This window comes from Doryrhamphus excisus, linkage group LG9 (assembly GCF_037039965.1).
Source record: "Doryrhamphus excisus strain RoL-2023G ecotype Guam linkage group LG9, RoL_Dexc_Guam_v1.1, whole genome shotgun sequence".
Lineage (NCBI taxonomy): Eukaryota > Metazoa > Chordata > Actinopteri > Syngnathiformes > Syngnathidae > Doryrhamphus > Doryrhamphus excisus.
In genome coordinates, this window is record NC_136365.1 from 22,075,969 (window position 1) to 22,103,066 (window position 27,098).

At 48.8% G+C, this 27,098-nt stretch overlaps 3 protein-coding genes across 4 annotated transcripts; 1 reads left to right on the top strand and 2 right to left on the bottom strand.

The window, feature by feature from the left end:
• Positions 1-719: 719 nt before the first annotated feature.
• dchs2 (dachsous cadherin-related 2) lies at positions 720-21,027 on the bottom strand. Of its 2 annotated transcripts, none has more exons than XM_078793689.1 (22): positions 20,885-21,027; positions 19,831-20,234; positions 16,863-18,875; positions 15,744-15,917; positions 15,395-15,626; positions 14,771-15,013; positions 12,274-13,284; positions 12,010-12,197; positions 11,708-11,807; positions 11,474-11,643; positions 10,227-11,064; positions 9,670-9,909; positions 8,394-8,534; positions 7,848-8,057; positions 6,851-7,711; positions 6,630-6,737; positions 6,109-6,320; positions 5,834-5,985; positions 5,399-5,529; positions 5,041-5,330; positions 4,815-4,956; positions 720-4,014 (listed from the first exon to the last, which is right to left on the bottom strand). In XM_078793689.1, exons 3-22 carry the CDS (start codon positions 18,591-18,593, stop codon positions 1,532-1,534), a joined length of 9,657 nt encoding a protein of 3,218 aa, XP_078649815.1. In that variant the 5' UTR covers positions 18,594-18,875; positions 19,831-20,234; positions 20,885-21,027; the 3' UTR covers positions 720-1,531. The 2 variants fall into 2 exon arrangements, with proteins under 2 accessions (XP_078649815.1, XP_078649814.1); XM_078793688.1 differs by having other exon boundaries at positions 12,274-13,287.
• Positions 18,826-21,374, top strand: LOC144899800 (uncharacterized). Its single transcript, XM_078793284.1, has 6 exons — positions 18,826-18,903; positions 19,656-19,765; positions 19,885-20,085; positions 20,147-20,334; positions 20,923-21,063; positions 21,166-21,374. The coding sequence occupies exons 2-6, from the start codon at positions 19,722-19,724 to the stop codon at positions 21,372-21,374; spliced, it is 783 nt and encodes a 260-aa protein (XP_078649410.1). The 5' UTR covers positions 18,826-18,903; positions 19,656-19,721.
• Positions 21,092-26,623, bottom strand: plrg1 (pleiotropic regulator 1). The gene is made up of 15 exons (XM_058084913.2): positions 26,456-26,623; positions 26,154-26,260; positions 25,571-25,707; positions 25,181-25,231; positions 24,997-25,090; positions 24,663-24,753; positions 24,485-24,583; positions 24,316-24,408; positions 23,951-24,100; positions 23,629-23,730; positions 23,452-23,554; positions 23,269-23,377; positions 22,140-22,279; positions 21,853-22,046; positions 21,092-21,487 (listed from the first exon to the last, which is right to left on the bottom strand). Exons 1-15 carry the CDS (start codon positions 26,462-26,464, stop codon positions 21,428-21,430), a joined length of 1,539 nt encoding a protein of 512 aa, XP_057940896.2. The 5' UTR covers positions 26,465-26,623; the 3' UTR covers positions 21,092-21,427.
• Between the last annotated feature and the right edge of the window lie 475 nt (positions 26,624-27,098).

Below are 27,098 nucleotides of genomic sequence, written 5' to 3' on the forward strand. Positions count from 1 at the left end.
ACTCCTGTTGTTACTAGCATTTTTGCAGTCAGTCTTTAAAAATGGCAAAACATGTCATGTAGAGGATCTTTGACTTGACTTTTTGCAGCAGGTCCTTCAAAAACAGCCAAGTGCTCCTTCAAATAGAGGATCTTTGACCACATTCTTAAAAACATCATATCGCTCCTGTTATTAAAAGATCTTTGACTTGACTTTTTGCAGTTGGTGCTCAAAAACAGCAGATTACTCCTGTCGAATAGAGGATCTCTGAATAACTCCTTAAAAACAACACAGCGCTCCTGCGGGGGTGCTGCCCATGGAAACAAAAATCTGTTGTCACCACTGCTGTTGTATTTTGTGAGGCCCCTGTCAGTGCGGGGGGGCACTTAGCTGCCTCCCCCCTTACACGCCGCCCCCTGCACTCCTGTCGTAGAGGATCTTTGACTACGCCTGTACAGTATTGTGCCAGCAAATGTCAGACAGCAGATAAAAAGCTTTCGGGGCACAAAGGGGCCGTGAACTTTGTGGATTAAGCGTCTTAATGTAGTTTTTCTTTGGATTGGAAGCACTTACACTCCAGAAGTGGGGCTCTTTAGACTCGCTGTGCTGGGGAAGCCTGTTTAGCCAGCTCACCTGATCCGCTGAGAGATCTCCTCCATGGGCCTGGGAGCTGCTGCAATCACAAATGGCATGGAGGAGTGAAGAGCGGAGAAGCTGACGGAGCTGAGTCAATAAATCATAGAAAGCAGAAAAAGGCACCTCTGGGTGATGGCACGCATGGCGAGGGTCAGCGCCGCGCTGTTTATTATCTCTGCTGGAAACATCTGATGGAGACCTCCGGATCCTTCCCGGCGTTCCCTGAGGAGGAGCACATTTGCTTTGGAACCTCCAGCATCCCATCATGCTTCCATTAGAGCGCAGACTGGAAAAACAGCTTCCACTTACAGCATGCGGCCTAACACAATTTGTTTCTGATGAAGAAATATTCACGTGCCATAAAACACGTCATAACGTAACGTCGGTAGTCGGCACACGCCACGGCATGATCAACATCATTAACATTCGATTAATAATCATAATAGAATAATCGTACACAGATGAAAAAGGGTGAAAAGCAAGCACATAACGTGTTGATGAAATGCTGTGTACTCCATGATGTACTACAGTACATCTGCTACGCGTTACCTCCAACGTATATTGGACGTCAAATATGATTTGTTTTATTGCCATCCTTTTAAGAGAGCCGTATATCAAGGCCGAGGAACGACACCAAGATAAGTTGAATAGAACACGAAGGAATGCTGATTAAAAGTCAAGAACAAGAAACCTTGTAAAATTGTTGTTTTAGCTACAGTACTACATACAGTATGACTACAACGTCAAGACGACCACCGCCCCGGCCCCCAGGGGTGGTGGGGACCTGTTTGACTCTTCAGTCTGAGCCCCACCCACAAGGCGCCGGATTGTCTGTGATCCTTTTCCATGGTGAGGCGCCGGTATCCGGGGTCTGGGCGGGTACCCTTGGTCCGGGGATCACAGTCCAAGCCTTTTCTTATACTTGTATTTCTGCCTCCAGGAGGCTTGCAGTCAGTGGCCCCGAGTCAAGTCTGATACCCCCGACCCCGGTGTCCGAGACCACCGGCGAGACGGTGGGAGTCCTGATTGTGAGTGACGACAGCGAAGGGGAGAACGTGGGCGTCATGGCCGTCGGGGTGAGTCCCGTGTTCCTCGCCAACGGGGAGTAAGCATATCTGGGGTAGGAGGGCCGCCTCCCTAAGCCGGGCGCACAATGTGGTTTTCGCGGCGGTACGGTCCTGATGCCGGGCTGAGCCACGGACGTTATGAGCGGCGGCGGGTGCATGGGACCGCGGATGTCCGTTGCCAAGTCCTCGCGGCCACCTTGAAGATCCTCATCCAGGAGCATCCCTAAGTCTGTGAAGACGGAGGCCAGATTCTGGAAGCGTGGCTCCCAGTCCAGCAGGTAGTCCCAAGTGTAGCCCCCTTCCAGACGCTCATCTGGACGCAAAAGTGAGGACAGGGACTCTGAAGATGCAAGAGCTTCAGAAAGAACAACATTCTCCCTTTTTCCCTCCAGATCCCGCCCCCTTATTGTTGCAGGAAGTAGTCCCTCACTTCCTCCCTCTTGAAAGTGGTGGAGGGCTTCAGTGCTGGCCCCCCCTGAGACAAAAGTCACTGATAAAATATGTTGTGGACCTACACCAACAGACCGGCAGGACATGGTGTCCCCAGGTAAGGCCGAGTCCGGGTTCTCTGAGGGGTACTCGTTGATCCACTTGATCTCCTGGTCTTCAGCCGTCTCCCCTTCCGCTGATCCACGGCCGCTTGAGCTTGACGGGGTGTAACGGCTAGCTGCGCCACACTTGCTCACCAAGATGCTGGGTTTCATCCCCTGCAGAGAGATGGCGCAGTCCGATCGTCCAAACGAGCCGCGCTTTATGTTTGATGTCACAGAAGCAGACTTTTTTATTTTGGATCTGAGGACCAGGGTGACGAAGATGACGAGGAAGAGCAGGAATATGGCAAGTGAGACGCTCAGACTGAGCACATGTCCATCAAGAGGAACCCCGACAAGCACCTCAGCCGAGGTGGAGATGTTGACAAAAACCTGACAGGAAGTAGTCCTGGAGCCCAGTCGGGGACTACCGGCCAAAACCAGCAGTTCCAGCTCATCGTTGCCCCGCCTGCGGACTACAGGTCCTGACACATAGATAGCACCCATTGTTTTGTTAATGGAAAAGAACGGCGGTGGGTTCACGAGGGAGTACTCCACCACCCCGTCCACTCCTCCATCGTGGTCCGTGGCCATCACAAAGCCAACCGTTTCTCTGGTCTTGGCGTCTTTCGGGAAAGGGAAGCGGTATTGCTTCTGGGTGAAAACGGGACTGAACTCGTCCACGCCCTTGATGGAGATGTGCAGTCGCACCGTAGCCGTCTTGTCGCCTTTGTCCCTGGCTTCCGCCACAAAGCAGTACTCGCGCTCGTGTTCGTAATCAAACGTCTGCCTGGTATGAACGTGGCCCGTGTGGGGATCGATGGCGAACGCCTCCTTCCTGTCTCCAAAGTCAGTGAAGCAGGAGGACAGGATGGAGTAAGTAAGCCGCCCGTAGGGGCCAAGGTCGTTGTCGACAGCGTGGACTGAACATACGTGCGTAAACACGGGCAGGTTTTCCATCACAGAGCAGTTCAAAGTGGAGAACAGGAAGTAGGGACTGTTGTCGTTCTCGTCCAGAACCGTTATAAAAACCACGGTAAAAGCCACTTTGCGATCATCTTCCGATGATTCCCCGCCGTCACACGCCCGGATCGTGAGTGTGTACCCGGAGTCTTCCTCGTAGTCCAGCGAGCTGTTGACCACCAAAAGACCAGACTGAGCATCCAGCCTGAGGCGTCCTCCGCTGTCCCCCGAGACGATGTCGTAACGCAGCAAACCGTTGATTCCCAAATCCGGATCGTGGGCGCGGACCTGGACAACGCTGGCGCCCACGGGGCTGCTTTCACTGACCCGTGCGTGGTACTCGGTGCTGGAAAAGACCGGGGCGTTGTCGTTGGAGTCTGTGACGGTCACCGTGACGATGGCGGAGCTGTTCAGCGCCGGCGTTCCACGGTCGGACACGCTCACCGTGAGAAAGTAACTCTCTGTGGTCTCGTGGTCTAACGAACCGCACAGAACCAGTTTGCCAACATTTTTCATCTGATTCTCCGCTTTGACTTGGAGACAAAATGGCTTCCCCGTGTTTCCCTTCGTGATGGCGTAGTCCAAGTACGTATTCTCAGGGCTACAATCTTGGTCGGAGGCAAAGAGCGTCAAAAGCGTGGCACCGGTGGGCGTGTCCTCCGAGACGCTGACGGTGTAGACGTCCTGATGGAATAGAGGGGCGTGGTCGTTGGCGTCCACGATGAGCACATCGATGGAGGTGATGGTGGAGCGTACTGGGTCTCCGCCGTCTCGGGCTTCAACTAGAAGATGCACGCGGTTGCTGTTGGACTCCATCGGCTTGCTGGTGAAAATGGATCCTGAGAGACGGAAAACACAGCAAGGTCATCAGCTGACGAGGCGACCATTGAACACATCATCAACAGATTTCCGAAGGAACGATATTCCCATTCCAAGTAGGGTTTTATGTCTATATATAAATACAGATGATTCTAATTAACTAATAGGAGTATTGTACACGTAAAGCACTTTGTGCTACATTCTATGTATGAAAAGCGCTCTACAAATAAAGTTTGATTGATTGATTGATCATCTTGGAACACTTCCTAAAAGAAGTACCTGGTAGTATCTGCTTTTGCCAGTGAAAAAGCATCAAGAGCGAGTAGAGCTGCCAAAATAAGGAGCGGTTTTGAGTCAAAACAATGTGCATATGATATACTGTATGAGTTAGTAACACACCATTGCTCTTATTGTCATAATGACTGCCATGTGTACTGCTAGCAACGAGCCTGACCTGAGTGGCGGGAACATACAGTATTTGTTATGAATTTATTAGGATTCGCTTCAATGCCACTCCAGCTTGGCTTGATTAATAATGCCTGGCACTTTTTCCACTGCTGCTATTTGTTGTTCCTCAACTGAGGGGCCCGTGGTACTACACAGGAAGTGCCATATTGGGTTTCTTTTTGTTGATTTTTGGGTGACATTTTAACTTTAGGTACTTGAGTACTATACACAATAGAAATCCTAGGTCACAAGTGGTCATACGGGCCCCTACGGGACGAGACCTAGTCTTTAGGGACATCTTTCATTAATCAATCAATGGAGAGGTCAGGCATTTAGGGAAGCGCCATTTCCTGTTTGGAGGGGTTTTTCTTACCGGTGTCTGCGTTGATGTAAAAGCCTTGTAAAGGAGACGAAAGCAGCCTGTAGACCACCTTGCCGTTGAGTCCCGAGTCTCTGTCGGTGGCTGACACGTTCACCACGAAGGAGTCCTCTGGAACCAGTTCAGACAAGTCCACCTTGAACGAAGATATAAGCAAAAAAAACAGAAATATGATATATATATATATACACAATACCGAATCATCTACTGTGTCCCCTACCTGGTATGACACCTGTGCGAAGACCGGTGCATGGTCGTTGACGTCCAGCACTTGAACTCGGACCTCTGCGGATGTCTGGTGGAGGGAGTCGGACGCCCAGACGGTCAGGTTGTACTCAGTGTTACCCCCCTCAAAGTCCAGGTCTTTAGTCAGGGTGACGGTTCCGGTGTAGGGGTCCACGGCGAAGGGGCCGTGGGTGTAGGCGCTGTGGGAGAAGCTGTAGACGATGGTGGAGTTCAGGTCCACGTCGTTGGCCGTCACCCGGGTGACCACAGAACCTGCGGGAAGATCTGGAGCACAGCAGAAGACGTGAAGGATCGACAGCGAGAGGCTTTTTGGCTTTGAGGTCCTAGCTTACTCTCGGCCACCAGCGCAGGTTCCATGGGGGGGATGGCGGGGCTGTTGTCATTGATGTCCACCACTTGGACCCTGATGGTGGTGCTACTGCTGAGCGGAGGACTTCCTCTGTCTGTGGCCTGTACCACCAGCCTGCAGCGGGAGGACAACCGGTGGACTTTGTTGGACAGGCTTCGCTACATGTCGTTAAATGATGCCTGCCGCTGTGCAGACATGGGGGATGTAAGGCAGCTAAGGCAAACCTAGCATAATGCTACTGTTAAAATGTAATGTTAGTACTTTAGCTTACATAAGCTATGCTAATATTGCTAACGTTTGCCGTCATTTTAGCCTCATGTCCGGAAGTGACGACATCGGGTTGATTATGGTATCTATTCTGTTGGTCACGCCCACCACTGGAGGATAGGGGACACTGCGCTATAAGGTGTTAGCATACTCGTAGCATGGCGTGATCTCCCGGTCCAGCAGCGCTTTGGTAGCCAGGATCCCACGAACGGAGTCCAAAATGAAAGCGCCATTATGGTCCCCAGACACGATTGAAAAGTCCACCTCTCCGTTTATCCCGCTGTCGGCATCGGAGGCAAACACCTGCACCGGGTTCAGGAAAGACGTTCATTTTAGTCGAAGAGTTGCTAATCAACAAGACAAGATCTACCTGAAGCGACCGTAACGACCAGGCTACAGAAACACAAACCCGCCAGTGATCCGTACCTGCATGATGTAGGTGTTGCGTGCTTGCCCCTCCCACACAGCGGCCCCGTAGGCGCCCTGTTCAAACAGAGGGGCGTTGTCGTTGGAGTCCTGTAGACTGACCACCACCTTGCAGTGAGCCGTCTGCACCCCGTCGTCCGCCAGGACCACCAGCTCCATTTGAGGGCTGTCCTCAAAGTCCAGCACTTGGTCCTTCTGCACTCGGACCTCGCCTACCACATTCAGAAAATGACCCTTGGAACGTTGGCGAAATAAAAACAAGAGTATCTGCTTTTTGGAGCATGATGGAGTAGGCCTGGCAGGCCCTCTTATGGAAACAATTTTGTGTACAGTACACGGCAGCGAGATGAAGCAGATAATTTGAGCCTCTTGGCAAAAACGGAGCAGATATTTTCTGGCAAAGATGTTTTTGTGGAAAATAAAACGGCTGATTAAATGTGAAATTAGCATAGTTCAAAGCGAACGCTGCATAAGGAAGCCATCTGCGAGGGACGCTAAGGCTAGCACTGAATGTTTGCTACCTGTGTGGCGGTCGATGGAAAAGACGCCATCGCCGCCGACTATGGCGTACGATATTCCTCGTCTGCTGCTGGTCGGGTCGCTGGCATCGACAGTTGTGATCCACGTGCCTGGAACAAAGGATTTAAAAGGAGTACAACTTTGCAGAAGTTGACCTATGACAATCAGGACCAATTAACTACAATAAACAAGACAATTAATTAAGGACAGCGGTCCGACTGACCCGCCCTGATGTTCTCCTGGATAGTAGCGTTGTACACCTCGTGTGTGAACTGCAGACCCTCGGGTTGTCCTTTCAGGCGAACAAGGACCAAGCAGCTGGAGGTCAAAGCAGGAAGTCCTCTGTCTGAAACCTGTACCTGAAGCTTCCTGACGGACAACCCCGCCCTCACCCGTCGTCTGAGTGAAATTTCTCCTGACTCGCTGTTGATGTCGAAGAGGTTCTCATCATCTGAGAGGGAGAACCTGATGGTCCCATTCGCCCCCTGGTCCGTGTCCTTGGCCGTCACCGTGGTGATGACGTGGTTTGGAAGTGTCCCGCTGGAGATGAAAGCGTTGATGGGATTCCGCTCACAAACGGGCACGTTGTCGTTGACGTCCTCCACTTGCACGGTGACTGACGCGAAGGAGCTGAGCGGTCCTCGGGTGCAGCTGTCTGTCGCCATCACCCTCAGGCTGAACAAGGCCCCCCTCTCTCGGTCCAGCGCCCGCGTGGTCCGGATAACGCCCGTGGACGCCTCAACTGAGAAAGCGCCCCGGCTGCTGTCCTCTGCTAGCGAGTAGGCAACAACCCCGTTGGACGCCTCGTCGGGGTCCAGGGCGGTGACGCTCAGGACCTGGACCCCAGCTGGGAGATCCTCGCGGATGGAGGCGTGGTAGCTCCTGCGGGTGAAGGTGGGGGTGTTATCGTTGTGGTCCAGGAGAACCAGCTGGAGCTGCGTGGTGGAGCTGAGAGGGCTGCTGCCACCATCACGGGCCTGTATGGTCAGCGTGTAGTTCTGCTTGTCCTCACGGTCCAGGACCTGCATGGTCCTGAGCACGCCCGAGTGGCTGTCGATAGCGAAGACACCTCTGTAGTCATCGCCTGCACACCAAACAACAGCGACAACGTAATCAACAGACGCGGTGTTAAGGTGTTCCTTAGGGTTGCCGACCCCGCCTCGTCATGGTTCCCTCTTCCTGAAAGCGAACCCAAACAGGACATTTCCTGCCGGTCTGACCTTGTATGGAGTAGTGAATGGTGCCGTTCTCTCCTTGGTCCGGGTCGAAGGCCTGAGCAGTGTGAACCACCCCGGGGGGCAGGTTTTCCGGCAAGCTGATCTGGAAGGAGGACTGTGTGAAATCCGGGGGGTTGTCGTTGTCGTCCAGCACGGAGCAGTGCACCATGGCGGTGCCCGATAGGGGCCGGGGGCCGCTGTCCCGAGCCTGGACTGAGGATGGGAATCAAACACAAAGAAAACATTAACAATTAAAAACATTTTATGAGCAGCTGAACCTCCTTTACTTTTGGAGACATTTCATCTTTGCCTTCACTTCTTCTCCTCGTATGTAAGAATTTGTCTCCGATGGAAAGCCTAACTTGATTGTGGCGCACCTCAGGGCGATTCGGCCTTTCCTGTTATTATTTCATTATCAGGTGGAATTGTTGGCCGTGCCGCTGACTGGACTAATATTCTGATAGAACATCTGAAAGCACTTTATCCCTGCTGAATGCTTCCAATGCAGAGTCGAGAAGGGGGCGGGTGACGGTGGGAGGGGGGTCCCACCTCTGAGAGTGAACTGCTGCTGCTGCTGTTGCTCTCTGTCCAGGAAGGAGGAGGTGCTGATGAGTCCGCTGTACGGATTGATGCTGAAGAACTCGTAGCCCGGTCCAGGCAGGAGACTGTACCACACCACGGCGTTCTCCTCTGGGGAACATCATCAAGCAAATCATGAGCAAGGTATCACAAATGCCGCCTGGTATGATGGTGAAGCACAATGTAGGATCCAATCAGGCCTGATCTGCCCCCCCCCTCCACCCCGGGGAGGAAAACAGCCAGCTTATTGGCACAGGTGGCTCGGATTACAGAAATCATCATGAGACCTTTGAGATCTCCCTGAGGAGCCACCAGCTTGCTGTTCTTGGACCCTTCTCACCCTCAAGAATGTTAGAACCCCTCCTGTATCAGACCCCCACCCCACCACCAAAACAGAGACGCACTGTCAGCGGCGGGAGACGAAGTAAACGAGATTGGCGCTCGGCGTGCTAAAATAAACACGGCAGACGCGTGCGATCTGAGGTCAGGTACGATGTACGGTCTGAGTTGGACGTGTAGGGGCACCCACTGGGGTGGGGGAGGCTTGGCATATAATAATAGTAATAATAATAATAATAGTACTAATAATACTACTAATAATAATAATACAGAAATAATAAAATAAACCTAAACAATTACCTTCATTCAAAATTACATAGAAATATTACTATAACATGAAGTATGACAATAATAATGGTACGATGTTATCATATAAAAATAATAAGAATATCAGAATAATATAATATCAGAAATAAAATAATATCACACTATCATAATCATGATACAGCATATTGAAAAACTCATTTGAAACAACGTTTTTTCTCGGGTAGAAATTTAGGATTTTAGGCACACAAAATTGGAGTGGAAGTGAAATTTTTTGATGTGTCTGTTTAGCTGGAAATGACAAAAATATATTGTATATTCTGAGAATAAAGTCATAACTACGAGATGAAAATGTGCAAGAAGAACGCTTAAATACTTTGAAAATTGAAAGAAAGAGGAAATGGAAAAAAGATGTAATTTTACAAGAATTAAGTCAAATTATTAGGAGAAAAAGTCATATTCTAAGAAATAAATAAAGTGAAAATATTATGGAAGTTATGTCAAATTATTATGGAATAAGAATTTAATTTTTCACGATTTAGCGCTTCGGAGACCCTCTCGTTTGTGAAGCTCTCGATAAAAGGACACAGGATTCGTTTGAGTCCCGTTTGAGTCACTGGTGAGTCCGCCCCCTAAAACCCACCTGAATCCTGGTCAGTGGCGGACACCCTGACCACCGCTTCTCCAGGCTCCCTGTTCTCCGACACGCTGGCGACGTAGACGTCCCGACTGAAGACGGGCGTTTGGTCGTTGACGTCCACCACGTCCACCGTCAGCGTCTGGGTGGATGAGAGTGCAGGCCGGCCGTGGTCCAGGGCCCCCACCGTCAGCCGGTGGAAACGCTCCGTCTCAAAGTCCAACGGTGCTGAGAGCCGCAGGAGGCCTGCGTGAGGACAGGAGGACATCTTTTCAAATTCATAGCTTTCTTGCCCAATATTCAGTGAATTAATTCGTGAATTAATTAATTATTCAGTGACTAAACAGTACGCCAAGAACCTGTGCTTGAAGAGGATGATAGATGAAACCTTCTTTCTATCCACCCTTTATTGCGATTAAAAATGAGTTAATTATGGAGAAAATGTGATTAATCATGATGAAATATTGGAGTGGATTGACAGTCTTAGTTATTATTGTGCCTGTTGTAAAATCATTTCAACCTGCAATAAAAGGCTGTTTTTGACGTCTGCTAATTGCACCTACCAGTGTCCTCCTCCAGAGAGAATAAGCCCTCGGTATTCCCAGACAGGATGACGTAGGAGACAAGTCCATTGTCCCCTTCGTCTCCGTCCGTGGCCACAAAATGATGCACGCGACTCCCGACCGCCGCGTCCTCCATCACCTGGACCGCCTCCGTCGATACAAACGCGGGCCGCTCGTCGTTGACGTCCAGCAGAAAAACCCGAGCCGTCACTGATGTATGCCTTCGCTCATTCTGGCTCTCGGATTGGTCGCTGGCGGTCACGGTGAAGGCGTAGGCGGGGGTCATCTCGCGGTCCAACAGCGCCGCCACGGTTAAGACCCCGGTGTGAGGGTTCAATTGAAAGGGGAAGCCGGAATACCCCCACCTGCGGCCTGGGTGAAAGGTTAAGGAGTAGCGGAGGGCACTGTTAGTGTATGTCCCGTCGCCGTCCTGTGCATGAAAGGCAAACGCCGGCGAACCGATAGCGGCGTCTTCTCTTAAAGCAAAGGTCACCAGCTCATCCGGGAACCAGGGGGTGTGGTCGTTCACGTCGTCCACCGTCACAAACACCTGTACCGTCACGTTCCCCGTCCCGTACTCGTCCTTGGCAAGAACCGTGAACGTGAACTGCACAACTGACTCATAGTCCAGAGGCTGGCGGACGTAGATGTCCCCTGACTCGCTGTCAATGCCAAAGTGGACGCTCCCGTCTCCTTCTGTGATGGAATAGTGGAATTTCCCTTCACGCCAGATGCTGGCTGAGCCGATGACGGTGGCCGGCGGCGTGTCCTCTCTCACCGAGAGACATCTCACGACTGGTGACTCGGAATGTCCAAACTGGGCCTGGTCTCCATAGACCTGAAACAGACATATAAGTATTATCTACAAATCAAAATATGAAATTAAATATGTATTATATATGTATATAATATAATAGGTGCTGCTTGTTGCACAGTTATAGCAATTTATTAAAAATAGGAGGAAGAAAGCAAAAAACAAATTGAAGCATAATGAACCACAAATGTGTAGCAATGTCTCCCTCTGCTGCTCAACTTGTGCATTACATGGCGTGTTTCGCCGGTAACAGAATCTTATAGCGTTGCTTTTCACATCCTTACTAGTAGACATTTCCAATATCATTTATCATATTTATGTAATCTTAACTCCATTATATCTTAGTTCCACGTGGTTCTTCTTAACATATCTCACCATATTTTGTCAAAGAATAAAAATGGAAAATGCTGTAAATCAAAAGTACGGAGTGCACCTGAACATGAATGAGTGCAGCGTCCTCTAGCGGTGATCTCCCGCCATCACGAGCAGTCACTTTCAGGGTGTAAGCCGCTTCCACGTTGTGCTGGAAAAGTGACGTCGTTCTGATGTCGCCGCTTTTACTGTCAATCACGAAATGTCCCAAACGTTGACCTTGGACGCCAACTAAAAAAAGGAAAAGTACATTATGTGTACGCTATCGATTCAACCCATGATTGAAATGACGTACGGGTAATCAGCGTAAAAGCCACAGTTCCGTTTTCTCCCAAATCGGAGTCTTTGGCAAAGATGGTTGTCACCAACGTTCCCGACGGTACACCAGCCAATATCTGAAAATAAAGGAGATTAGAAATCTAGAAATCAGTCCGCGGAGACTGGCGTTCAGGAACCGGACCATGGTTCCTGAACATGAGTCGGTACTCGGAAGTACTGAAGAAACTGGGTCAGTGCCTGTACGGGTACAGTTTTCGGTATCCAACCCTACTAGAAATCGGGGTTTATTCTAAACATTGTCTGGACAAAAAGGTCTACCTGAACATTGCGCTCCTTGCTAGCAGGAAGGTGCGTAAACTGCGGTGCGTTGTCATTAATGTCCGTGACCAGGATATGGACTGTGGCGGTGGCGTTGAGACGAGGACTTCCCTGGTCCGTGACCATCACTTTGAGGGTGTGCTGGTTGTGCTGCTCCCGATCCAACGCCACCCAGGTGATGATCTCACCTAGTGGGCGGGGCACAGGAAGAGGAAGTTGGGCGTGCGTTCTAAACAAATAAAAAGGACGTCAGGGTGATTGTACCTGTTTTATCGTTGATGCGGAAAAACTTGCCATCCGATAGCAGGATGTGGGACAGCTGGGCGTTTTTCCCAGAGTCCTTATCCGTGGCCTTGACTTGTCCCACCAGGCCTCGGGGGGTCGGTCCCTCTGATAGCGTGAAGTAGTACGCATCCCTGCTGAATTGCGGAGTGTTGTCGTTGATATCCAGAACCAGAACGATGACCGTGGCCGTGGCGTTCATGTCCATCGCGGTGGCTAACACTCCAAAACGATATTTAGATTCCGTCTCGTAGTCCAGATTGTCCGAGAGATACAACCAACCAGTCTTGGGATGGATCCGGAAGGGAGCAGGAAGGAATGCTTCATGTTCCGCCAAGGAGTAAGTGACGGCCAAATGGGACGGGCCTCGGCTCGGGTGCGCCCTGACCTGGATGACCCTGGAGTCCTGGCGGTAACCCTCGCCTATCTCCACCTGGTAGACCAGCGTCTCGAAGGCGAGGCTATCTGAGGAAGCGGTGCGGTCCACGTTAACGGTGAGCGTCAACATGGAGCTCAGAGGAGGATCTCCTTGATCCTCGGCCACGATGTCCAGGTCGTACCTTTGCCGAGGGTCCCCCTGCAGACTTTGGTTCAAGGTGAGGGTTCCCAGGTTGGGATCGACCACAAATGCGCCACTGGAGCGCCGACCTCGGAGGCGGTACGACACCCTCCCATTGGCGCCGCTGTCGTAGTCGTGGGCGTGAGCGATGAACAGCACCGTCCCCGGGGGCGTGTTTTGGGACACCGTGATGGCGTCCCTCGGCTTCAGGAAGGCGGGGGCCACGTCGTTGACATCCGTGACGGTGATGTTGACTTGGGCGGTGCTGTAGATGGGGGAGGAGTCAGTGTAGGCCTGAAGGAAGAGCAGAGCGCAGGGCAGAGACTCGTGGTCCAGAGCTCGGACGCTGATGATCTGGCCCGACGTGGCGTGGACGCCAAACAAACCCTGAAGGTCGCCAGAGGAGATTCTGTAGGATACCGACTCGACGGAGGCTGCTGAGAAAACAAGGAACGAACTGAGTGGAAAATCCTCTGTTTGTCCATTCATGTAATCTGTTTATCTATTCACACAATGATTGTGTGTCCATTCACCTAAACACCTGTCTGCCCAAAAATGTGCACACATAAGGTTGACATTTGTCTTCCCATTTACGGAACAATGTCTGTCCATTCATTGAAATGCCTGTAATCTGTTAATCTAGTCACATAAAGATTTGTATGTCCGTTCATATAAGCATATATTCATATACACATGTCATGTAAATTTGTCTCTCCATTCATACACACTCAATCTGTCTATGTATTCACATAACCACGCCTAATGTTAACATCTGTCCATCCATTCACACACACATCGGTCTATCTATTCACATGTCAATAGTATGTAGACATAATGTATAGTATAAAGTAGTAAGTATAAAGAGAAACCTCTGTATGTCCATTCGTTCATTCATTCATTTGTTCTCTACCACTTAATATCACAAGGGTCGCGGGCGGTGCTGGAGCCTATCCCAGCTGAGGCGGGGTCCACCCTGGACTGGTGGCCAGCCAATCACAGGGCACATATAGACAAACAACCATTCACACTCACATTCATACGTATGGACAATTTGGAGTGGCTAATTAACCTAGCATGTTTTTGGAATGTGGGAGGAAACCCACGCAATGCACGGGGAGAACATGCAAACTCCACACAGAGATGGCCGAGGGCTGTGTATGTCCATTCACATACAATGTAAATCATAAGAAATGTGCACTAACTTGTGTTTCAGGTTGCCAGGATGGAGAACTGCAACTGGCCTGGTGCAACGCCATCGAGCCCTTATAGGCTTAGACACCAGCTTACCGGCGCATTAGCCGCCAAAGTGGCCACATGCTGCTGTTTCTGATTGAGGCTTTAATCTCTTCATTCATTCATTCATTCATTACACCTTAAGTGACTCGTCTACGGTGGCCAGCTTCAAGGCCAGCCTAAAGCATTCCAAGGACAACATTTAATACTCAAACAAAGAGAGTGGCAGGCTTCTTCTGTATTGTGTTTGTGTTCTAACATATTAATCATCTTTCAGTTGTCATAAAAGTTGAGTTGGGACATTTCCTGTCTGCGAGATCGTCTTTAAAGAGGATTAAAGATTAAAGTGCAGCTCTTCATGTCTGGACGAGACATCGCTTGGGTGGGTGGGATACATCGTGGTGGTCTATGCTGCTCTTTCCACAGGAGCCAAGCTTACCCTGACAGTTACTATAGTACCCATTATGTCACTGTATGGTGCATAAAAACTGTAAACTGTATTATGGAAAGCAGGAAGTGAACAAATGTAACAGTTAGTGATTGTAAAAGTACCAGATGGAGGGGTAGGATTTCATAAGCTTTGCTTCTTCCTACTCCTTTTGGACATGTGGAACTGGGAACTGATTATGGGATGCACTCAATTGGAATCTGATGCATGTTCAAATGAAATAAAACCATTACCATTACCATTACCCGTGGGACCGGTGGCCCGCACAGTCCCCACGATGGTGCCCGCGGGGGCGTCCTCGGGCACGCTGAAGTTGTAGCATGATCTCTGGAACACGGGCGGAGCCTGAGCACTGGCTAAAATGTGAACGGTCACCTCCGCCGGTCGGGGCGATCTCAAGCCGCCTCCGTCCTGCGCCGTGATGGCGAGCTTGGCGCTGGCACCCCCCAGGTGGGTGAGAGGGGACGTCAGGTAAAGCATGCCTATGTAAGAGGAGGAGACGTTAATGCCCGTTTCATGATGTTAGTATGTTTCATCATCACCAAGTGTCCATCAGGTTGTTGCTATGCCACACTCAGCCACCAGGAGGCAGATTTGTGTAATGGGCTTTGATACTTCCACCATGCAGGATTGAAGGGATCCATTGCTAATGTGAATCCATGTGTTGTGTTGCTAAGATGTGTGTTGGCTCTAAGTCGAGCATCCTGCGCCATATGTTGACGCGTCTGCGCCACTCCCTGCTGTGCAGCACCCTGACCTTAACAATCAAATGATCTGGACTTAATGCGCACTAAGTCTTTTGTTTATCCGGCAATTCCGACACTCACAACAAATGGCCGCTTCAATCCGGTTTGCGTGCTTACCCGCGTGGGGACGGACGGCAAACAAGGCGGACAGGTCTCCAGGCAGGACGGCGTAAGTGACGGTGCCGAAGCGACCAGAGTCGGCGTCGGTGGCGATGACGTTGAGGATTTCGGTGCCGGGCTGAGCGTGGTTGCCGATGCTGGTGGTGTACTCCACGGGGTTGAACACCGGAGTGTTGTCGTTGAGGTCTTCCACGTCCACGTGCACGTAGGTGTGTGCGCTCAGGCCTCCCTGAACAAGAGAAAGCTCCAAAGTGATCACAATAACAGACTTAATAATTAATAGTAATTAATAAGACTTGATAACAGTCTTAGAAAGCCTCTCGAAGCCATCAAGTGAATTTAATACCGGGTCCTCAGCAGTGACCAGGATGTCATGGGACGTCTGTCCAACGTCTCTGTCGATGTCCTGGGAGACGCACAGATCTCCAGTGTGCGGGTCCATGTGGAAGAGCTGGTTCTGGTCAGACAGAGAGTAGACCAGCGTGCCGAACTCTGGACTGTCTGCGTCTTCGGCCACAACCTACGAAAAAGGACGTACGGGTTGAAACCTCAGCGGGGGACGACTTTATGCAGTCCCGCATCATGTCAGCATTTGGGACAGTGTCCCGATCTGATATTGACATCCCATAATGGTTTGATAACAGCAAAGAAACACCTAAAATCTCTTACCACGTGCATAAATCATGCTAACAGATAAGATCAATATCTGGATCAGCCGATGCTGAAGACTACAATACCAGCATCTTATATTTTACAGAACATGGTAATGGTTTTATTACATTTGAACACGCATCAGATTACAATTGAGTGCATCCCATAATCAGTTCCCAGTTCCACATGTCCAAAAGGAGTAGGAAGAAACAAAGCTTATTAAATCCTACCCCTCCATCTGGTACTTTTACAATCAGTAACCGTTACATTTGTTCACTTCCTGTTTTCCTAATATAATTTTTTTTTTAATTTTTTGAATTTAATTTGATTAATTTTTATTATTTTTATTTTATTTAATTTTTTAATTTAATTTTATTAATTTTCATTATTTTTATTTTATTTAATTTTTATTTATTTATTTTTTGTCACGTACGGAAGTACTCGGTGATATGAGCATCCAATGCCATAATGGGTACCATAGTGCGTGTCAATATAGTGATATATATAGCACATCATGACTGGTTCAAGACTCTTCATCCTTGTATTTAGCAAACATCAACTGCTTGTATTGTTTCTTGAATTGGCTCATCGTTGTGCATTGTTTGATTTCCTTACTCAATCCATTCCATAGTTTGATTCCACATACTGAAATGCTATGGCTAGCATAACGTAGTCCTAGCATAGAAGTGTTTCAGATTTAGTTCTTCCCTGAGATCATATTTCTCTCCATCTTGCTGTAACGCATCAACATTTTGTACGGGTGACCAATGGACAAAAACAAACATGGCCGCCGTCAAGCAAAACAAGTCCTTACTTGTAAAAAGCAGCTTCCAGGTGGACTGTGCTCGGGGACGCTCACGTTGTAGAGTCGCTGCGGGAACACGGGCTCGTTGTCGTTGACATCCTCCAGGAGCAGGGTGACGGTAGCCGTGGACGACAGAGCCGGTTCCCCTTGGTCCGCCGCCACCACCAGAAACCGCACCTCCGCCTGGATCTCCCTGTCCAGGGGTCCTGCTGTGGTGACCAGACCGGACCAGGCGTCGATGCTCACCAGGCTGTCCCGGTCCGACTTGAAGATGGAGTAGTTGATGTCTGCGTTGACGCCTTGGTCGTTGTCCTGAGCCTGCATCCGGATGACGGAAGTCCCCTTTGGAGCATCTTCTGTGATGCGGACAATGAAGACGTCCTCCACGAAGACAGGGGGGCAATCGTTGGCGTCAGACACCTTAATGACAAGGACCGTCTCACTGCTCAGAGGGGGGCTCCCTAGATCGGAGGCATGGACCTTCAGTTGGTAAAGATCCCGGTCTTCCCTGTCCAGCTCTGCGTCCACACACAAAGCAAACAGGAAGTCATCAGTCTGCTTCAAGGTGAACTTCCCATCGCCGCCCTGGAGGGCCACAGAGACCCTCTCTCCATGGAGGTCCGGGTCTGACACGGAAATCCTTGCAACGTAGTCTCCTATCCCAGCATCCTCCGACACCACAGCCTCGCCCGTCTCGCTGAGGAACAGGACGCTGATGGAGGGGCTGTGGTCGTTGACGTTTAGCACCTTCACCACCACAAACGTCCTGCTGGACTCCGGTTGTGCGCCGTTGTCTCTGGCGGTGACCATCAGCTCGTGGAAACCTTGCTCTTCAAAATCCAGCGCTTTGCTGAGATGAACCACTCCGGTGGTTTGATTGACAGAGAAGAAGTGGTTGGGGTCACTTTGCCGCCGGTTGATCTCGTAGGTGATTCTGGCATTGTTTCCAAGGTCCGGGTCGGTGGCGTGGACCCGGCACACAGACGATCCCATCGGAGCATTTTCTGATACGAATGCACGATACTCAGTCTGGTTGAACACGGGCGGGTTGTCGTTCTCGTCCGAGATGAGGATGTTGACCCGAAGTGTCCCGGTCCGGGCTGGGATGCCGCCATCGAAGGCCTCAATGGTCAGGGAGTACAAATCCCGAGCTTCTCTGTCGACTTTGCTCACGAGGACCAAATCCAGACCGAGATGGTCTGCAGTAGCACCACCTCGCTGCTCCAGTTGAAAGGTGTCCCCCATCTCAGACTCTCGGATTCTGTACCCTTGGGTACCAAAGTCACCCTCATCCTGATCCCGAGCTCCTTCGAGGTGAAAACGGCTCCCGGGTGGACTCAGCTCCGACACTTCCAAGTCCACCTCCTCCGAGGGGAACGCCGGAGAATGATCGTTGACATCCTCCACCTCCAGCCTCACTCTGATCATCTCCCCTGTGAGGGTGGCCGCCACAAAGTCGTACCGCCCCCTGGTCTCGCGGTCCAGGACCACTGCCGTGGAGATGATCCCGGTGTCCGGGTCGATTTCCAGGTCTCGGAAGACGTATGAGTCCCGGCTTTCCGAGATGAAGAAGCCGGTGCTGGGACCGCTCAGACCTGCCGCCAGGTCCCCGACGATGGTTTTAGCGGGTAGGCCTTCTTTGACGGACAGCGTCAGGTTGAACAGGTGGGCGAGTGAGTGGGCGAGGGAGTGGGCGTAAAGCAGCGCCAGGACCAGCCAGGCCAAGCGATGCCGGTACATTCCTCAACTTTGTTTTTTTTGGAAGCTGCAGTGGCAAAAAGATCAAATCACGCTACCTGATGGCGGGTAGGACGTCCTCTTCAGACACACCTGTCCTCCATGCGCCTTTCTTCATCTCCATGGCACATCTCCAGCTGCTCTTCAGCCTTTCTAGCAGAGCTTTGGCTAACATGTCATAGCGCTGACACACTCCATCTGTGTGTGTGTGTGTGTGTGTCTGGTAATTAGGACGGGAGGAGGGCGATTACGCTGCCAGACGTCACGGTGCACTGAGGACATCCACTAAGACACAAAGGACAAGAGACATACGGTAAATATCACTTCTGTATATGTACAATAAATAAAACACACAATGTCTATTTCTATATCATTAGTCCTTTAAAATAAACCAGTTTATTTATTTTTTTTAATGTTTGTTTAATGATTAGTAGTTTTAAAAAATAACTATTATTGAATTTATATTATTATATTTACACATTTTGTGGGGGGAAATATACATTTTGTTTCAAAAATATATTGTACATTATACTGGATGACATTACAAGGTTGTTTGATATTTCTATGTTTTAAATAAATGATCTATTTATTCATTTGCAACTATTTTATATTTCTAAATATTTATATTTTCTTAATTAAAAAAAAGTTGTGCTTTTCTGAATTAATGAGTGGAAACAATGTAATGGATTGGTTTTTAAAAAAGCCCCAGCACTAGTAAATGCGGTCTTGTGGCTCCCTCTGGTGGAAATAAAGGTAACTGCAACTACAGGCACTACTTGGTCTGTTGTGAATAAACAAACAATACATGTTAAATAATTCAAAATATAATATAATCCATATAATCTCTGACGGTGTCACCCATCATATTTAATGATGAATATTTTCTTTGTATGTTAGTAACAATGACGTTTGGTCAGCCGAGCATCGGAGATGCAACCTGAGCCGCTTGGAAAACAAATGGTTACCAAGCATACCAAGTCTTTAAACGTTTGTGTGAAGCAACTCCAACAGATGCTTCCAACTTCATGAGCCATGTCCTCCCGTCACGTTATGCTCTCCTACCAGTGGGACGACCAGGCCGTGGTCGCCAAGATCTACCAACGCCTCAGAGAAGACGGCCTGTCAGTGTGGATGGACGTGCAGGAAGGAGGAGTGACGGGTAACATCAATGACGCGTAAGTGGTAACTTCTCATAACTGGTGGATCCCAAATATGTCCTGGTGATGAAGCGTTCACATACCTGAGAAGATGGCCGACCTAGTAGCCCGGGGCTTGTGTCATCCTTCCACTTTAGGATGGCGGCGGCCGTGGAGGAGGCGGCCGTCATTTGTCCCTTCATGACGCCGGCATACCAGGCATCTCGCAGCTGCAAGAAGGAGCTGAACTACGCCGACAGCAGGGGGGTGGCCGTGGTCCCCGTCATGCTGGCCCAGGACTGGGAGGCCAGCGAGTGGCTGGGGCTCATCACGGCCGGCCTGCTGTGGGTCGACTTCAGGTGAGAAGATCCCAGACCGGGATAAACACGGAATGGCTAAACCTTGGGTTTGGTCTTGTAGAGACGCAGAGAAGGACGGGGAGCACTTTGAGGAGTGTGTCCGCTCTCTGCGGGACGAGATCCTTTTCAATGTGGGCCACCTGCTGACACTGGAGGAGGACCAAGCCAAAGACCCCAAAGACCACATTAAGAAGAAACTAGGCCGTGCCTTCTGCCACGCGCTGTCCAGGCTTCACATCCACGACTCGGGTGCGGAAAAACTTCAAAGATTAACTGTAGCTAGTACAAATATACATTTCCTCAAATAAATGATGAGCCTTTTTAAGAGACTGTAGCAGCCAACCTTTGGCTCCCTCTGATGGAGGGAAGGAGAACTACAATATGTGGGTGGAACGCCGTGCAAACTACAAGGACAATAATCATATTTTTGTAAGATCAAAACTGTAATATTTTAATCTTTGTTAGGCTAAATTTTGAAACTGCTACTTTAGAGCTCGTCAGGGTCACCAAAGTAGCAGTTGAAAGGAACCCGTAGTAGATGGACTTAATCGGCCAACTGGCAAAAGAAGGTAAATGACAGGAAAATTGTAAAAATTGTCCACGCAGGGTGACCACCGGAGGGCACTGTTGTAACAAACATGTTTGTTTAAGCAATATGCTAGCAACAAGCCTGACGATCTTATTCTTGGAGAGGACGGGAATATTAGAAACAGCTCGAGTATGACATAGTACTGCAGTACAACTACAGTAATAACATATCAAAAGTCAGCATTTTTATGTTAAAGTCAAGCGGGTGTACCTAATGAGGCGATCAAGGGCGTTTGCTTGAATCCCCAGGCGAGCGCTTGATGGACCCAGTGAGCGGAACAGGAAGTCCGGTCCAGCTGAAAGAGGCGCTGGATGCTGGTTGTTACTGGGAGGAGATGAAGGGCAGCGCTTGTAAACACTACAGGAACGCTGTGACCAAGAGATACCTGGGTGAGCTTTAGTGAAAAATTCTTTAATGACGCATCAAAATCAGAGAACAGTGGTGTTGTTGTGTGGAAATACAAAATGAAAAGCAGTGGCCGTGGCGTGCAGGGTACGCCCCCGAGAGGGACGAGGTCCGCTCCGAGGTGGGACCCTCCGAGCGAGAGGAGTGGCTCCTGCTGGTTGACCAGACGGAGCGCGCTCACCAGAGAGCCGTGGTCATCAAGAACAAGCACAGTGGTCGCTTCCTGGCCGTCCATCATGGACGTTTCATCGGACTTACCGAGTACAGCGACAAATGCAAATGGTTTTTAGACTGACCAGAGACACTTTTAACTAAAGAAATGTTAAAAAAATAAAAACGGTAAAATGATTAGAATCTCTTTCTCTTGAGGATGTCTGGTTTCCAGTTGATGGGGTGGCTCTCTTCCGTCTGTAAGAAGGACAAACTGCTTTTATTTTCCTACAATAGCCAATAGAGGGAGTACAGTCGTCTCTTGCTACATTTCTGCATAAATAGATTTAAGTATTTCTAAATATTCCATTTATTAATATTGAATCCTACTTTGCAGAAATTCACAACTCAGGTCTAGAAGCAATTCATCGGCATAAACGAGGGACGACTGTACAGCCATGATAGTTTTATGACATCATTTTAAAGGAAAGATACTGCTAGGATGTACTAGAGTATTCAGTATCCAGCTTGTATCCACTAAAAAGTAGTATTGTGTACATGTATTGCAATAGTGGATAATATTCCTGTACTATGAATGATGACAATAAACACAAGAGACTTACGGCGGTGTCGTCCTCTTTGTACACTTTGATGGTCTTGTCCGCCTCGGCGGTGATCAGGCGGCTTTCCGACTTGTCGAACAGGCAGGCAAAGATGCCCGACTCGCTGTCCAGGGAGCCGGGCTGCACGGCGGCGTGGATGCGCTGGAAGTTGTAGCCGGTCCGCCAGTCCCACATGTGGATGGTTCCGTTGTCGGCTGCATGGCGACGACAACGACAACATAGCCACCATGTCACTGCCTCGCCCGGCAAAAACACCCCCCCTTTTTCCCCATCTCATCGAGCCATACCTCCGGAGACCAGCACGCCATCGGAGTTGACGGCCAGAGTGTTGATGATGGCGTTGTGTCCCGAGAGGTTCTGAATGAATTTGCCGTCGGGGAACATCCACTGTTTGATGTTGTCAGCTGAACCCGAGGCGAAGGTGTATCTGTCAGAAAATAGACGACAGCTGATCAACATCTGTCACTTGATTGACATACAGGGCAGCCAATCAAAACATTTGAACAATTCCAGGAGAATCAGAATATTAGACTTGATGCCCAACCCTAGTCATAAATGGAATAGTTTCCTAGTTGAAAGCATAGAGAAGCTAATTAAATAGAGTTTTTAACATTAGAGTCCTCAAGACATGAAATAACAACCCTATAGTCACCTTAACACTCCGACGAGAGGTCATCAGGTTTAACAGAAAGGAGCGAGCCCGTCTCTAGGTTTAAACACACCTGCAACCTCGCTATATTATGCATCAGCCATGGCAATGTCCGACATGACATAGTGAAATAAAGTTTGCCTCCCGCTACGTGTGGAAGTGGTACATTTTTGGCTTCTTGCCTTGTCCTTCTTCCCCACTTTGATTGAAACCCTTCCTTAAGTTTAGAATAAAAGTCAATTAAAGGCTAAGTTGTTGAGTAGCATGCAGCGTTTAAAGCATCGACAGTCCTGTGTCCCTGCAGTGATCCTGTGGCCGGGGCATTACAGTTAAGCAAGGTGTTGTAAACAAAGCATAGTAGCAGTGTAAAGGTGACTATAGGGTTGTTATTTCACCCCTATAGAGGGCTCTGGTAATGGTAGAAATCATAAATAAAAACAGTGAAAATGTTTGATTTATTAATACTGAATCCTATTCCCCGTGAATTGACTCATCATGGCCAGTTCTAGAACCAACTAACAGCACCATCGTGGTATGTCCACTTGAGGGCAGCAGAGAGCAGCACTGAGCAACACTCGCCAGCCTCTGGATGTCTGAAGCTTAACAGGAACCTGGGAAATGGGGAAAGTGGGAAATTCCTGGCATGTTGGAAGAGAACCTGTCCATTGAGTGGGAACTTTGGGAGTAACCGGGAAGTTGGAGGGAGACCGGGGGCGGACCGGAGGGTTTGTGAGGAACTAGGATCGGTAAGAAGCTGGGTCACTCACTGTCTGGGATGTAGCACGACGGTCCTCACGGACTTCTTGTGGTTGGTCAGCGTCGCTCTGGTTTTCCCGGCAATCAGATCCCACAAGCGGATGGTGGAGTCGTGGCTGCCTGCGGGAGATCACGCCACACGGATCAGGATCCCAGTACTTTCAGTGAGGGCGGAAGAGGCGCTATCATCCTACCAGTGATGATTTGAGGCTCGGCTGCCTGACACCTGACGGTGGCCACCGTGTTGGTGTGACCGGTCAGCGTGTGCGCGTTGGCTTTGCTCCTGATGTCCCACACCTGAACAAGGAAACACGAGCAGGAAGTTGTTCGCATCGGCAACGTAGCGAACGTGCCGCGGTGGCGGAGCTTACCCTCGCCGTGGCATCTCTGCTGCACGTCACCAGCACGTCGATGGTCGGGTGGAGGTCCAGGTCGTACACGGCGCTCAGGTGGCCGTGGTAGTGCCTGATGACCTGCCGAACACAAGCACACTTTAAGTACCGTCACTGCTGGAATTTAATAAAGATCTGGAGTGCATGAGAAAGTACATTGGACGACATAGCTTTCTTTAACAGGCATGACTTTCACACCAACATTTTAAAGTGCATGCAGAGCTACGTGAAGCTGACCATTCATCAAAATTGCAAAACTACTTCAGGGGGAACAACAAGAAGAAACGCCATCTGACCCAACCTTGTTATATTCCAGATCCCAGCACTTGACTTGCTTGTCCTCGCCGCAGGAGAAGAGGTAGGGGCTGCGACTGCTGACGGCCACGCCACGCACCGTGCTGATGTGTCCTGTTAGCGACAGCTTCAGCTTCCCGCTCGCCAGGTCCCAGATCTGTCAGGACGTCAATAGGTTAAAAACTAAACAAGCTTATTGCCATTCGTTGATAATAAAATGACAATAAAAGAGCATTTTTCAAAATGCTGATGCACCATTCTGCAATGTCGTAGTATTAATTTTCTGAAATTATGTTTTTTATGGCATTCCCTTTAACACATTGCACATGTGGGAGTATAAGGAATAAAAACGTCCACATCAGTGTCACTCACCTTGATGGTTCTGTCAGCCGATCCGGTCACAAACCACTGATTGCCGGGCTCCACGGCGATGGAGCGCACCCAGCCGAGGTGACCACTGATGACCTGTCAGGTGAAAAAACATCATCACTGGTAGAAAATGACAGGAGCGACTCCTTCCGTACATCACTTCCTGACTCACCCGAAACAGTTTCCACGGCGGATGCCACTGAGGTTTGGGCATGATCGCTGCTCTTCTGATGAGAGAGTTATTTCTGGTGCCGCCTCCGTCCATCATCGACTACAGCGAGACGAAAAAAAAGTCATCAGTTTGAGTAGACCCAAAAAAAAATCATGAAAGGAAGTAAGGTGAGACGTACCAACGCGCTCGAAGGCGGGTGAGAGCGCTCGGTGGCACCAGCATGTCGATGGATGTCGGAAACGCTGGCAGCAGTGCGGCTGCTGTCTTGGCTGAGAGGAACAATTTTTTTAAAATACATTACAGATAATGTTATGGGGGGGGGGTCTTCGTGAAGTCTTGAATCAGCTGTCTCTTATTCGAGCAGGCTTTATACCAAAGTAGAGCTGTCCTATCTAGTATTTTTGAGCCGCATTAAGTTTTTCACCGTATTAAAAAGCAGAGGCGTACGAGTGCTGCATCGTCTATCCTGTGATCATTCCGACATGTCTGTCTGCGAAAGAGACTTTTGTCACCTGGCTTGTGAAGGCGGCAGCGCCAAAGCCATGGAGTGGACTCCGGCATCGCTGGGGTTCCTGTGCAACTTTGTGCCCTTGGTGAGCGCCACTCCTTGTGGGGGAAAATACACGACATTTTGGTTTAAAATTGAACGTGTAACATGTAAAACTAAATAAATAAAACAAATAAAACAGAACTTACCTGGTCCAGAGGGGTAAGCGTGTGTTCCAGTTATCATGTACTCTGGTTCATCTGATGTTGATAAGAGAGTAATAAGAGTTACTACTAATTAGTATTTAAAACTGACTTTTAACAGTAGTGTACTACAGTCTGTTTATGAACACCAAATGTGATGAAAATATATATATATATCAGCTGCCTTGAAGTTGTGGCTTTTCATGATAAAATGCAGGAAAAAAACCCTTCCTCATGGACACGATACGACCTCTGACCCCTCCCTAGTTAGATGAACCCACTCTCTGTATGAAAAAACCACTTTATGAAGAAAAAAAGCTTCTCTCCCCGTCTTAACACCCGGGCGTGTTGGTTCTATAGCGGAATGAACGGAGCGCGTGAACTTGGCCTGGTCACCTGGCTGAGTGTAGCTCTGCTGGGTCTGCATGCTGCTGGGGGGCTGAGGGATTCTGTCCTTGCTTTCCTTCAAGATCGGCATGTGTAGAACGGCATTATAATCCGCCTTCAGCTTCACCGCCATCTTCAGCTTGTGACTGCACACACAAGCAGGGCAATTTCAACACACAAACTCTCGTTTATTAGCCATTCGTATTTACACTCAGGGGTCCACAACCGTGTATTCGTGGCATGATTAACAATTCTGTTCAAAAAATATGTTAATGTTTTCAATTTTAGTAGTCATTCATATATATTTCTCATTGTTTCTCATATTTACTATTTATTCTGGAAGAGATTATCAAGAAAAACACGGGTTTAACTGTAGTCATGTAGGAACTAAAGCAAAGGAAAGCCATCGAGGCAGGACAAACAGTTTTAAGGTGAATTATAGCAATAAACACAAAAGGACGTAAAAAAAACCGTATAAACTTGGAACTTCCCGAATTTATATTAAGAATATAACAACAAAAAATAGTTAATTGTAAATGTTTTTAAGCAATTTTAAAATAAATTGGAGCAACGATGTGTTGTTTTTTTTTACCTTTCTTCATCCAACGCGATGGACTTGGCTTGGTCGGACACAAACATGTCATGAGTCCTCTTGAGCGACCTAAAGACCAGAGTGTGGACCGAGTGCTTCTGGACGTCCTGAGAACACAATCAAGGTGTATGTTTGTCTTAGAAAACGTCCACTAAAGCCACACAAACGTCCACCAAAATGCAATAAATGAGTAAGCTAACAGAGGCAACATCGTTGCACTCCAGGAATTAGCCGAGCCCGAGTTAGATGATCGAGAGCGACAAGAAAAAGCGCCACCAAAAAGCTTTAGAAATGAATCTTACCTCAGTCATCGTGTCGATAAACACACTTCTGATGAATCACAGCCGAATAAATTATATTTTTACGGGAAAATTAACAGTGTTAATGTGAACTTTCACGATGTATTACACGCCGGCACGCGCCATAGAATAACACACCGGAAGTAAACATTAGCTACGAAGAACTCACGAATTGGGCTTGCGCCATCTAGCGGCCGGGAGTGGAAGTCCCTCATACATATAATAATACAAGGTTTATTGTATTTCTAAATCATTGAGAGAGCGATGTATACATATAATTGTTGGAAAACGAGCATAATCGAATGTTAACTATGTTTGCCTTCCTATTTTCTAAGTCTGAATGAGGCTCGAGTGCAATGAGTGGCAATTTAATGAAGATGAAGAAACATTTACATTTTATAACAGCTAGCAACACCAACAACCAGACGCTAACCGAGGTTCCACTGTGCAGTACTGTATATAAAAAACACATAAAAACTGAGATTTGTAAAACAAAAGTGAAAAGTATCAATCTTATTATGTTAGCATTGATCCAATATCGACAGATCTTGATGTTATTTGGATTCATCCGCCCACGTTTGTTGCACAGGTCAAAGTTTGATGTTCCTGCTTATATGTACTAACCCTGTTTGCTAAACGAGTACAA